The sequence below is a fragment of the Rhinolophus sinicus genome, chromosome 2 (genome assembly GCF_057876585.1).
Source record: "Rhinolophus sinicus isolate RSI-liver-muscle chromosome 2, RSI-T2T, whole genome shotgun sequence".
NCBI lineage: Eukaryota > Metazoa > Chordata > Mammalia > Chiroptera > Rhinolophidae > Rhinolophus > Rhinolophus sinicus.
In genome coordinates this window covers 114,931,322-114,944,755 of record NC_142502.1, presented here as the reverse complement: position 1 = coordinate 114,944,755, position 13,434 = coordinate 114,931,322, and the positions used below count along the sequence as shown (strand labels likewise).

General features: G+C 51.0%; 1 protein-coding gene across 1 annotated transcript in view; it reads right to left on the bottom strand.

Moving 5' to 3' along the window:
* The window catches only part of ACOXL (acyl-CoA oxidase like), a 183,541-nt gene that overhangs the window by 148,589 nt on the left and 21,518 nt on the right, over window positions 1-13,434 (bottom strand). The window contains exons 3-8 of the mRNA XM_088796342.1: window positions 12,289-12,372; window positions 7,256-7,342; window positions 6,823-6,921; window positions 2,884-2,998; window positions 2,518-2,604; window positions 1,496-1,568 (exon numbers count right to left, since the gene is read on the bottom strand). Coding sequence (XP_088652468.1) covers window positions 1,496-1,568; window positions 2,518-2,604; window positions 2,884-2,998; window positions 6,823-6,921; window positions 7,256-7,342; window positions 12,289-12,372 — 545 coding nt within the window. The remainder of the gene's footprint in view (window positions 1-1,495; window positions 1,569-2,517; window positions 2,605-2,883; window positions 2,999-6,822; window positions 6,922-7,255; window positions 7,343-12,288; window positions 12,373-13,434) is intronic.

Here is a 13,434-nt window from a genome sequence, read left to right as displayed (position 1 = left end):
TGACAAACCAGTGGCCCCAAAGTGGGACTTCTCCCTCAAAACACATGCGTAGCTGCTGCTGTTCTGAGTACTGGGGGTGGAGGCAGCTTTAAAGCCAATGAAGGGGCTTCAAAATGAAATCTGGCTCATCAGAGAATATCCCATGTTAATCCATGTCTTCTACAGACCAGGTAGCTCCCTGTCAGGTATCTTTCCGGTGGAATCCATTTTCTGATCTCTAGTGCAGTGAATGGGTCCAGCTTCTGGGGAAGGACTATCCAGGCCCCATCAGGGTGGGTGAGAATGGAGAGCGCCGCGTCTGTCCTCCTCCCGTCTCCACCATAAGTGATCAGAAATGTGCAGGCCCCTGGGGAAGGGGCTGGACCTCAGACCTGCTGTCACCGGCCCTGGCAGCTCCTGGGGGCCCGAGGGTTTCACCACCCACGAGGATAGTTGCAAAGAAGCTTCTGTTGTTTTCATTTTATTTCCTACTAATTCATGGGATGGGGGTGGAGGGGAGTTAACAAATAGAATGTGGTCCATTTTAAGTTTGTTCCCCCGACATTTTTCTTAAACTTTAGGCATCTATGACATTCATCTGCTGCAGGAAAGCAGGGGCAAGCCTGATTGGGGCCTTTCCACAGATCTAAATATGACTGTGGTTCAGGGTTTTTATTCGACACATGAACTGCTGCTGAGAAAAGCAAAGTGACTGGTGTTTCTGAGCCTCTGCAAGGAGCATCGTGAACCCCTGGTCTGCACCTGTAGAAGCCACCTTCACCTCATTGTCTAAGCACCTGGACGGCACTGAGGGAGGCTGGGACGTGACAGTGGGCACCCGTGACATTCAGTGTCCACCCTGTAGTGCTAGCTAGGATCCTAGGCTCAAAGGTGGTGCCTTACCTCCCACCACCCACAAAGGAGGAACAACACCCTTTGTTTATGATAACAACAACAAGAAAAAATAATTAAAGGAAACAACCTAAATACCCAACAATAGGGATTGATTACATAAGTTATAGAGCGTTTATTTAACAGTCTATTGTGGCAGTCTTAAACAATGACCGCATATGTGTGTATTTATTGTTGCACAGAAACACTTGACATCTAATGTTAAACAGAAAATACAAGTTAGGTTGATGCAAAAGTTATTGCAGTTTTGCAATTTTTTTAACCTTTTAAACTGCAATTACTTTTGCACCAACTTAATGTAAAGATAGAATTAATAAGTGGCTCTCATTCAGTAAAAAAATCAAACGTATTTCTCTCTTTAGATGCAGCATCAAGGAGAAAAGTCTCATGAGTTACACATTGAGTATAACACGTTATGTCTGGGTGACAGCATCTTGGATGACTGTAAGTGTTTTCTCTTAGCTTATGTACCTTGTCCACTTAGTTGCCAGCAAACCTGCAGGGATGGTTGTGACGTGCAGCCCCGGGGACCCCGAGCCAGGCCTGGGGTGGGCAGCAGTGAGGTCACATGCACAGTAAGCCTGACTTACGCAGAACTACTCACTTATCCAGCAGTTTGTCCCTTGGTACCCGAACCTTGTCAAATATTAAAATCCCATTATCCACACCGTGCAGACCTACAGGGGTCAGAAGAAACGTGGAGCTGCAGGGGCAAACCCACACTGGCTTCAGAAGTGCAGCCCCTGCTGCTCCTGGGCAGCCCCACTCGAGTACAAAGGCGTGTCCTTTTCCCTCCCCCAAGCCTCTCCTCTTTCTTCTCTTTTTTTCTTTCTCTCCCCAACCTGTTTCTTGGCTTGACCTTGGCTGGGGACAACCTGTGGAGCCCACGGGTATGGCTGCCTTCACTGAGTGGAATGGGTTGAATTGTGCCCACCCCAGTCAGATGTTGGAGACCTGCCCCCAGTACGTGTAAATGGGGAATTGTTTGGAAACAGGGTCTTTACAGAGGCGATCTCTTTAAAATGGGCACATGAGGGTGGGCCCTCACCCACTGGGGTCCTTACAGAAGGGGACATTAAGACACACACACAGGCACGGGGAGAATGCCAGGTGAAAAGGAAGGCCTGGCCACCTACAAGCCGAGGACAGAGGCCTGGAACACAGCCTCCCCCACAGCCCTCCAAGGAACCAACCCTGCGATTCCTGGATCTCAGACTTGTCACCTCCAGAACCAGGAGATTCAGTCTGGGGTACAAGAGCCCTGGCACAGTGGTCCACCAAGTCAAGCTGAGGACTTGTCAGGGGCCGGGTGGCTCAGGACAGGAGAGGGAGAGCCTCCGCCTGCCCTCTGAGAACCTCCAGGTCCAAGGGGAGAGGGGATGGTACACCACAGGGCACAGGGGCCTCCTCATGAGGAAGTCTGAGGGGCTGGGCAGACACGAGCCCAACGCACACTCCTACATGGCACTCTGTGACGGTCCCGAGCAGTCCCCCGGGAAACACTAGCCAGGCCTCAGTCAGTCTTCCTTCCTGACTGTTTGGGAGAGCTCGGTGGGAGCCCGCGCGTGGGGTGGGCAGCAGGCAGGAAGTGCAGATGAGGGCAGGAGGGGTCTGCTGGGGCCTCACCTTCTTTGTGCATCATATCAATCACGGTCACTCCTGGATACAAGCTCCCGCTTTCGTCAGGGACGGGAACAATGAAGCAGTGCGGCCCTAAGGAAGGTGAAGACACGGTGACCGCTCTCCCCTGAAGACACTCGTGTGATGAAAGCTTTATTTACTTTCTGGGTGGCACACAATTACGTGGGTCCCCACATTCACTCCGTTCCATGCCTGCACCGCCCGGAACAGTGCATCACGTCTAAATGGCACGATAAACTCTATCGCCCTGCACAGGCAGGAGGCGAGGTAGTGCTGGTGCTGTACAACAGCAACACAGCCCTGTGAGGGGGGTTTCAGTGCCAAGTGCTCACTTCTGTGTCGTTGACCGACCTTGAGACCTTCCGCCGATGGTGAGCTGGGCGAAGAGGGCGGCGTAGTTCCCGTGGGTGGCATTTCCGATGTACATCTTCTGGGCGTCTTCACACGGGGTGTGGATTACAAACTCCTGCAGAAACAGCAGAGCAACAGGGTCCCTGTGGCAGCATTTCAGGGCCTCGGCTGTTGCAAGGACGGCTGTGAAACAGCCCCGCCCACCCCCGGGGCACTTCGCAATGAAGGCGGAGACCGCCAGAGTCACCAGACTGGGCTTGTGAGGTCCACGCTCTGGTTCACACGGCTCACCTCCACCTCCTCTGTGAAAATGGCTGCAAGTTAAAGCGCTTTTCAGTGACTTGCCCACTTGGGAAGATAAGGTGGCAGTTTTCAATGGATTGAGGCACTCGTCCCCCTTCCTGGTCTCTCCATTATAATGTTGAGCTATATAACGCATGCTATCCGCTGACACCACCCAGCTTCAATGCCTAAGGACTCTTCAATTATCAGCTCTTTCTCTCTCAGCTCCTTCGCCCAGAGACTGTGGCTTCTACATAATCCAACCCCTAAACCCCTAAAAGCCGTGGTGATACCTATTCAGCTCTCCACACGCTCCTCGCCCCCAAGCACCCCACCTGCGAGGTTCACAAGACAGGATGGACGTCCAACCACCCCTGGTCAGATGAGTGCGTGTCTGTGTCTCCTTTTGTCTGCTAGGCACCTCCCCTTCGGCACAAATCGCTTGGTTCCTCATGCCCGCCACTGCTCCCAGGGCCTGTAAACACCCCTGCCTCCATAAGAAAGGCCTCTTGTTCCGACGGCAACCAACGAACCCAAAACCAAAACAGCTCAATGCCAGCAAGACCAACGGGCACCCAGGACCTGTGCCCCCCACTGCTTAGACTCTCGGCCCATACACTTTTGATTTTTTTGTAAAAAGAAATAAGTCAGTGAACACTCTGGATGACTGGCTCAGAACCTGCCTCTCTCTTTTCCTGATGGATGACTATAATAATAAAAGGTTTCCCAAGAAGGCTCATACATACATCACTTGTAAATGATTCTCTGTCTTAGGGAAATAATCTTAGAATACGCCGTCCAGGTCGTCTCCATAAGGTGATCAGGATTCCGGCTCAAAATAGTCGCAAACTAACACTGGTCAGAAAGGAGCAGGAAGAAAATGCAGGGTTTTCGTTTTTGAAGTCTCTGCTGAGAACTCTCTGGAAGCTGGTACAGAATCACAGTGGAAATGCTCCCCTTTACTTCTGGGTTCTCCCTAGCTCGGCTCGGCCCCTGGGTCACCCTCACACCTCTCATCCAGGAAGAACTGACCATAGCTGCCAGCTCTGAATCCTGGGCACGTGGGGTAGGTCAGGCCAACTGGGGGAGATGCACATTTCTCCAGAGCTGATAATACTGAAGATGTGGCTGAACTAAACCAACAAGCTATCGATCATGAAAGATTAGCTCGGGTTTCAGATTTTAAAGTATATAGGAACCACTGTCCCTCTGGCCAAGAAATACAGTGTTGAAGCCTAAGAAAACCTGCTCTGACATATGTTTGCACAGGGAAACTGACATGTGCCAGGACTTTCCAGAGACATAAAGGGACACGCTGAGTCCTTTTAAGAGAAGTCTCCGGAGGCTGCCCTGGTTGTCACGGGTCAGCCAGGACTTCACAAAGAAAGGAGGTATCTGAGGCTAGGTGCAATGACAAACAAACAAACAAACAACAACAGCCTGTGTGGTGAGGGGATGCTTACACCTTGAGGGAGGGGAAGCAGAGTAGCAGAAAGCCACTGGCCCAGCAGGAAAGGTCTGGTGGGGTGGGGAAGAGACAGGAGGCCACTCGTCCCCATAAATCTCTGATACGCTCTGGGAAAGGAGGTCTGTCACTTTTGGCAAAAACACTTGACTTGGAAAGTTTGCGTCAGCCAAACGCTTGCATTAAAGCCACAGCTCCGTAACACACACCATGTGCATCGGCTCCTATTATGACTCTTTGTCAAAGGCCAGAGGAACGGTCACTGCTGGAAGCACTCAAAATTAAGATGGCTTCTGCCTGAGAGATTTTAGCTTCATTTATTTTCATTATTTAGAGTCAAGTGTAAAAATAAAATTCTCTCTTACTGCTTAACTAGCCGTACCACCAGCCAATCCCCCTCCAAAAATAAAAATAAAACAACTAACACATGGGAATGAATAACCAAACAATGGGAGAGGCTGAAACAGTCCTTGAAGGAGTGAGGGCTCATCTAATATGCTCTCACGGTCCTAGGGGAAATGAAGGGGAAGACACGCCACGCAGGAGAAGTGCAGCCCCTTTCTGTCATCCTCGGGAGGCTCAGTGGCCACCAAAGTCCCCTCATCATGGTTCCTACTGCAGCTCCCGTGCTGACAGTGGGTGGCCAGGGGGCTAAATCATTTATGCTGTTGGGGGAAAATGGGACCAACACAGAAAACGGTTTTTGTGGGGAAAAAATAATTGTAAACAGAGACAAATAAATAAGAGTTGTGGGTGAAGTTTTTTTCCCCCTTTAGTGATAGCACGGTGACCTCAATACCATGGTTTAGGAAGAGAAAAACTTGGCCAGCCCAAACCCAAAAGACGTCCGGTCAGCACCCATCACTGCAGGAAAGCTAAGGGCAGTCCCGCCACAAGCCGAGACTCGCTCGTGAACTACATAGCCACAGTCAGTTTCTTAACCTCTGTGAGCCTCAGTTTCTCCACCTGTAAAACAGGAACAGTAGTATCTTCCTATGAGACTGCAGAACAGTCAGAAGTGTGACCTGTGCAGGCCTAAGCCTGCTGCCCAGCTCGATCCACAGAAGCAGCTCACTGACTGTTCGTGGGACTGCTGTGAGGGAACACGGGACCCGACACAGAGCAGGTCTGACGCAGAGCTGGGCTCATGGCGGCAGCCCTCACTCTCGTTAGTGTCATGACCTTGGACACCCCTGGCTACTGTAGTGAACTAGGCAGGAGGAAAGGCAGGGTGTCCTCCAACACTGCCTCCCCTCAACCTGCCATTCCAAACACTGAGCACCTCCGGGGGTCAGGAAGGCCGCTACTGACACCCAGACTCGAAGGGACACACTCAGTAACAATGAAGACCAGCGGGAGGAGCCACATGCATGCACAGGGCCACACCCACAACTCACACTCTTGCTTGCACACTTACGTTTACACACACTCATTTCTAGAAAGAACTTCAAAATGCATTTATTCCTTTCTAGTTCCTAGGGGGTACCCTGGGGACCTCAATATTAAACAAGACACTATGGTGGGGGGAATCAGTAAACAGGGGCTCATTTTACTCAGCAGGAGTAGGCGCTAAAGAATGAGGGCGGGGTGTGCAGAGTAAGGACTCACGGGACAGGCTGCCACCCAGCCATGGGTTGATGACACAGGTCAGGTGAGAGGGTCTCGAGCCACATTTTTCATTAAGGAGAAGTGAAGGGAAACTCTTGCAGTAAGGTGGTTCTGTGACATGTTTGCTCCGGTCGTCCTGTGAATTTTTGTGCAGGTGAAGAACATGGCACAGTGCCGGGACAGAGGCCCTGGCTGCTGGGAAGGAAGACGCAGCACAGACAGTGCCCTCCTGCCACCTGGTACCATGAACAATGCCAACGACGGCTCTCCCAGTCACTCACCTGCTACCGCGAGGAGGGACACGAAAGTGGCCCCGGTGCTGTTCTCGCGGGGCTGTCACGTGCATTGAGGCAATGAGTGCGCGGAAGGTGCCGACAGCAGTGCCCGCACACAGTAGGTGCTGCCTACATGTCAAAGGGCCGCGCACGCCCACCTCCCCGGAAGCACGCACACGTTGGTGTGAGCCTGCATGCCTCGCCCCAGAGGACACACACAGAGGGTGGAGCTGCACAGGGACAGCGGGGCAGCAGGCTCTGTGCGGTGTCCTGCTGTCCAGACTGTGGGCCGCCAGCCACAGTCCTCACCTGTGCAGAGAAGTCCAAGGTGGCTTCGGTCTGGATGCCTCTCGCGTTGCTCCCGTGGCCCCTCTCAGTCATTGCAAACATCCCCGTGTATTTCTGCTCCTGGAGTTTACCAGACATCAGAAGGGAATGAGCTGGGCAGGTGGCCACTCACCTGCAGACCTCTCAGGTCATGAAGGATGTTGGTGAGACAGGGAGAGGTGAGTTGGAGATGACAGAAATCCAAGCGGGTGACAGCTAATGTGCCCCTAACAACATGACAGGCTCAACGCAACATACAAAAAAGTAGTCTTGAAATTCTCATTCCAAACAAGACTCTTGCTGACACTAATTCTGTTTTATTTTCCTGCACATGCACACACACACACACCCCTAGTTACTGAGTATCTTTAAGGCTTGCCACAGACGAAGAAATCATTTGAGGTGCCTGCCATACCTGAAGTGGCTTCAGCCACTTAGCTACATGTCTTGGGCTTCCGAGATTCCGGACCACGCCACCAAATAGCCAGTAAATGATTCCACACTAGAAGGAAGGACAGTACAGACCATTGTTAGTGACAGCCAACAATTGAGTGACAGCTAACCCCACCGGTCAAACTCCATTCGAGGAGGCTCTGTTGAGCTCATGGCGCAGTGGCACAGCTTCCGGCCTCCCCGTCACCGCCTGTCGGGCTCCAGGTCCTCCACAGACATGGCTCCCGGTTGTCTCACACCCCAGAGGGTCAGGCCTCCACCCTCACTCACCCCATCCAGTGACTGTCCTGAGGGCTCATCCTGCTCCAGGGCCAGCTCAGTGCCTGGGGCGGGAGACGTGCAACCAAGTGTTTGTGCACGAAGCCTGTGAGCTGAGTCCCGCTGTGAGGACGTAGCAGAAACAGCAAGCGATGAAAGACGGGGTGCTGTGAGAGGGACGAGACAGGCTGGGCGCAGACCCCAGTTCGGCTACGAACTGCTGTGGGACCCTGGACAAATGACACAGGAGCCTCAGCTCCCACGTGTGACAGTGGAGTGCGCGATGAGCCCCCACACCTTCCGGGCACTGAGCTCCATACACACAAGGCCATTGGTTCTCGCGACAACCCGGAGAAGAAAACACCATCACCCCACATGACAGATGAGGTCTCTGAGGTTCAGAAGGAAGTGGCCTGCCCCAGACTGCACCCCAAGGAATTGGGGTTCAAACTCAAGCCGTCTGACATCTAACAGCACCTCATGAGTCTGCTGCAGGTCTCGGTGAGGGTCAGCAGTGAAAACTTTGTCTGGTCTCTTCTAAACCCTGGGAAGCGTTGCTGACAGGAGGAGGGGAGAAAGAAAGGATGGGATCTCAGCAGGGCATCTCAACTTCAGATCGGGACTAGAAAGAGAGACGTCCCATGGTGCCAGGGAACTCGGGGCTAGAGCTGGAGCACAGGTGACTTCACCTTATACACCAGGTCAGCCACAGCCTGGACACAGCTGGGAGGGCTCGGGCGTCTCAGGAGTGACAGCCCCAGAACTCGCCCTGGCCTGGCCTGCACCTCCTCACAGGCCTCACCAATTATGTGTGAACATGACCTACAAGTGGGCACAGGCTACTCATCATAACCTCAGATGCACAAGGAACATGCCGGACCTGTGACAAAATGCCAGAGGCTGAACATGCACCCATGTTATTCTGTCTCCCTGCCGCGATGCACTGGTGAGATCTGTCCTACATGCCAGGAAGCCAGCAGTGCTACGTTGGTGGCAGGCTAGGGCCCTCCTACACAACAGTAGGATTGCAGGTCCCCAAGAACCTTCCAGTGCATTCAGGTTCTTTTTATTCCAAGAGCAAAGGGGATATACTGAGGCCCTGCAGGTGCTTTCTGAGACAGTGGAGCCCCAGAAAGGATAGTGTTGTGGACTGAATTGCATCCCTCCCAATTCATGGGCTGAAGCCTAACCCCCAATGTGGTGGTAACAGGACACAGAGTTGGGAGCTAATTAGGGTTAGATGAGGTCATGGGGGGTGTGGGGGACATGATGGAATTAGTGTTCCTGCGAGAGATGAGAGCTTGCTTCCCATCCCTCCCTCTCTCCTTCTCTCCCTCTCTCTCCCCACTTCTCTCTCTTTCTCCCTCTTTGTCTCTCTCTCCCTCCCTCTCTCTGTCCACCCCCCAACCCTCATGTGAGGTCCCAGCGAGAAGGTGGCCTTCTACGGGAAGAGAGCCCTCCCCAGAAACTGGGTCAGCTGGCACCTTGATCCGGAACTGAGAAATACATTTCGATCGCCTCAGCCCCACCCCCACCCCACCCCGATCTATAGAATTATCATGGCAGCCCAGACAAACTAAGACAGATAGTAAGATGACTCAACTAAGAAAGGAAGGGGACAGTCATGGGAAGAAGGAAAGGAAGCAGCTCATGTTTCTTTTGACCTTGAGTCCCTCCAGATCACTCCAAGCTTTTGGCAGAGGCGTTGGGCGGCCGCCATGCTACCTCAGGAGTCCAGGCCTTCGGCAGAGAAGGTCTCTTTCCCTGGCACTGCTCTCTCGCTCCCGTCCCCCGGCTGGAAGCTGCTCTCGGAGCCAGAGCCGGCCCAGCACTTGGCTTGTGAGTGCAACCGTGTTTGTCCAAAGGGCTCAGGGACACCAGAGAATAACACAGACCTGGGGAAGAGAGGAAGGGGCCCGGCCTGCGGGGCACAGGTGACTGTGGTGAGCTGCTGCTGCTGCCAGCTCAGGTGAAGGTGTCAAGGACAGTGGGCAGAGGCCACCAGCTGCTCTGGGCTGGCAGCGAGATCTGGGGACGCCCTGCCGGGCCCCGAGCTAAAAGGACATCTCCCTCTACTGCCGGGGAAGCGGTTTAAGCAGGGCAATGATCACAGAAGCATTTTAAAATATTTATTGCTTTAAATCTATTCGAATTTTCTTCCATGATACTCAGGAAGTAACATTTTTTTAAAAGCTTTTCTTTGTGGAAAATTTCAAACAAAATAGAAGAGTGTGTGATGAACAAACAAGGACCAGCTCACGGTTCATTTGCTTCATCTTTCCTCTAATCCATGTTCCCATTTCACACCCCAGGTAGTCATGACTTTTATCCCAGACACCCTGTCATTTTCATCCCTAAACACATCCCATATATCTGTAAAAAGGAATTACTCTTTTTAAAGGCATAACCCTAAAACCATTATCCCACCTAAAAATGTACAAGGTGTGATCAAAAAAATAAGGTGAATGTTTAAATTTTTTTAATTTATTATGGTAAAAGACACATGGCCATTAACCCCCCTCAAAATACTCCCCTTGCTTTGAACACACTTATCCCATCGTTCTTGCCACTTTCTGAAGCAGTTCTGGAAGTCCTCTTTCATGAGTGTCGTTAGTTGTGCTGTTGTGGCTGCCTCGGTGTCCTGAATCGATTCAAAACATTTACCTTTCATGGTCATTTTGACTTTGGGGAAGAGCCAGAAGTCACACGGTGCCAGATCTGGTGAATAAGGTGAATGAGGACACACCCTAATGTTTTTATTTGACAGAAATTGCCGTACCAGAAGCGATGTGTGACACAGAGTATTGTCATGATGGAGGATGAAGTAAAGACACTCATGAAAGAGGACTTCCAGAGCTGCTTCAGAAAGTGGCAAGAACAATGGGATAAGTGTGTTCAAAGCGAGGGGGAGTATTTTGAGGGGGATTAATGGCAATGTATCTTTTACTGTAATTTTTTTTTATTTAAACATTCACCATATTTTTCTACCACACCTCACACTAATTCATTAATATCACCAAATAGCCAATGTGCAGAGTTCCCCAACTGACATGTAATTTTTCTTTATAGTCTGTTGCTTGAACCAGGGTCTAAATAATGTGCACCATTGCAGCTGGTCAGAATGTCCCCAAGTCTGCTTGAACCGCAGGCTGCCCCCTCGTTCAGTCAAACGTTCCCTACAGGACTCAATGCACCAGGCTCAGTGCTAGACCTTGGAGAGGCACAGAAGAAGGCCCTGCCCAGAAAGTGGGAATAGCCACGGAGATTCCCCAAGACACACCCCTCCTGGCTGAAGAGAAGGCGGGTGGGGGGCAAAATGGTACAAGCGCAAACTGAGGGTCCTGAGTGTAGACCAGGGTCCCCAGTGTTTCTGAGAGGGGGGCTGTTTGGTGCATCTCAGCTGAATTTCTTCTTCCTGGAGCCACAGCCACCCGTCCAGGAGGAAAGAGACCCTGCCAGCTCAAGTCACTGGGAAGCCAGCCTGCCCCGAAGGACCTCACCACCAGTGGCACACACAGATTTCTTAAATTCCCATCCATTTTTAAATGTCTGCACTGCAGAATGGCAATAACTGCTACCTTGGACACACCAATGACCCACCTGGCCTCCTGTCTGATCAGTCTTGCTTCACGTTCTAGTTATAACTTCCCCTTGTGGGGACGTCAGACTGAAGGCTTGGGTGCAGGGATTATTCTGAGGCCCAGGAGTGGCCCCAGAGGGATAGGAGGGCAGAGGCAGGCCACACGAATGACCTGCTGGGGGCTGAGGGCGCCTCCGAGCCATTCCGGTCAGCATGCTTGGCGAGCTGGGGCACACAAAGCAAGCCCACAGTGCAGTGCCGTCTTATAGCCACTGGTGCAAAACGGGGAAGTCTGTGGGTTCCAAGTGCTGGGCACATCCACACAGGAATACAGACAGCAGGCAAAAGTGGACGAATCCCATTCATATATCACACTCAAAATGGCAAAACTATGAAGGCAGAGAACAGATGAGTGGCTGCCAGCGGACAGGGATAGGGGGGTTCAGGCGAGGGTCTCGGGTGGCACTAGGAGTTCCTGTGACAATGACTCAGCTCTATAACTCGGCTGTGGTGGTGGAACTTTCTCTCTCTCTCTCTCTCTCTCTCTCTCTCTCTCTCACACACACACACACACACACACACACACACACACACACACACACACACACACACGGTGAACTCTGAAGAAAGTCTGCCATCTAGTTAACATAATATATGTACCAAGGCTGATTTCCTGGTTTCATATTACATTACAGCTATGAATGGTGTCACCCCTGAGGGAAACTGTGTGAAGAGTTCTTATGACTCTATGTACTATTTTTGTAACTTCCTGTGAGCTTTATTACTTCAAAATAAAAACATCTTTTAAAAATCAATATGAATGCAGTGGCATGCAGCCATATGGACCCATCAGTGATACTATTTAAGTGAAGAGAGTAAATATGAATGACTATGAGACTGTTTTTCTACAATGAGACAAATGAAAACAACTGATTGACACCATGCAATAAAAGTAAACAAAAAGAAAAGCAATGAGGAAAAAAAAAAACAGGATTGAATGTAATGGTTACAGAGGACGTGGGGGGATGGGTTGTAAGCTGCAGGTTTTACAAACATCTGTTCCTGTAAACAGATTGATGCCTGCAGGATTCTGATTTCACACCAGGCCATTCAAAACCAAGGTAGGTTCGCAAAGGGCAGGTGCCCACGCCACTTACCTTCACTCCTGTGGCCATGTCTGCTGTGGAGAGGACTTCTCCAATGACGAGGCTTCGACTGACAAAATTCTTTGTTTTCTCTGCCTAAAAACATGACAAACCCAATGTCAAAGTTTCTTTATGGTCTCCTGACCTTCTAGATTAATATTTTTTATAACAAGCATATGTTACTTTTTCAATAAAAAATGCAACACAGAGCAATTTTTAAATGAAAAGTAATCGCATCACCCTACTGAAGTGAACGTTTTTGTCCTTTTATGATATGACCGTCTATTCTCTGCCCACATATAAAGCGCCTGAAGACGCTTTTCTTACACCAAAGTAGACCTCATCTGCTTGCAGGCCAGGCTCCAGACAGACTCCACTCTGGCCTCCAATCGCCTCCATCAGGCTTGTCCCTAGCTCTCTCCAAAGGGCATCTCTTCAGCCCTGCCTGCAGCCTCTCTGTGCCGACCTCGAACCAGCAGAGAATACCTGGCTCATGTCCAGGTGACCATCTTCATGAAGACAGAGGACTGGGAAGGTTTGGGAACATTCTGGACACAGAAAGAGCAACAGTCTTCACTTTCCTCTCTAACCGGGACCATCTCAGGCTTTGATCATTTAAAGCCCCATCATCACCCTCATCTCACTCCCTGTACACAAAAGCCACAAATCTCAAAGCTACCTGAGCACACACCTCTCCAGCAGCGACAAGTGAGACCCGCAAAGCATTGTTTCTGTGCTCTCTTAAAATGTCCCCTTACCCATTTTTGGAGTCAATGCTCGTCTTCCTGACTCACCAGTCTGCCCTGAGCCCCGACTAACAAAGCTGCTGGTCGCCCGTGCGCACGTCTGTATGTGTGGGCTTGTGTGTGTGCATGCCTGTGTCTGTGCATATGTCCATGTGTTCATGTGTGTGTGCATATAAGCATGTGCACCCATGTCTACACACGTGTGTGATTGTGTACCTTTGTGCACATGAGCACACGTTCCCTGTGCACGTGTGTGATGCATGTACATTGCACATGAGTAGGTGTGCCCACGTGCACATGTGTGATGTGTATAAGTGTGTACATGTGAGCATGTGTATCCATGTATACATGTGTGTGATGTGTGTATGTGTGTGCACGTGAGTGTGTGTGTCCATGTGCACACATGCTTGCA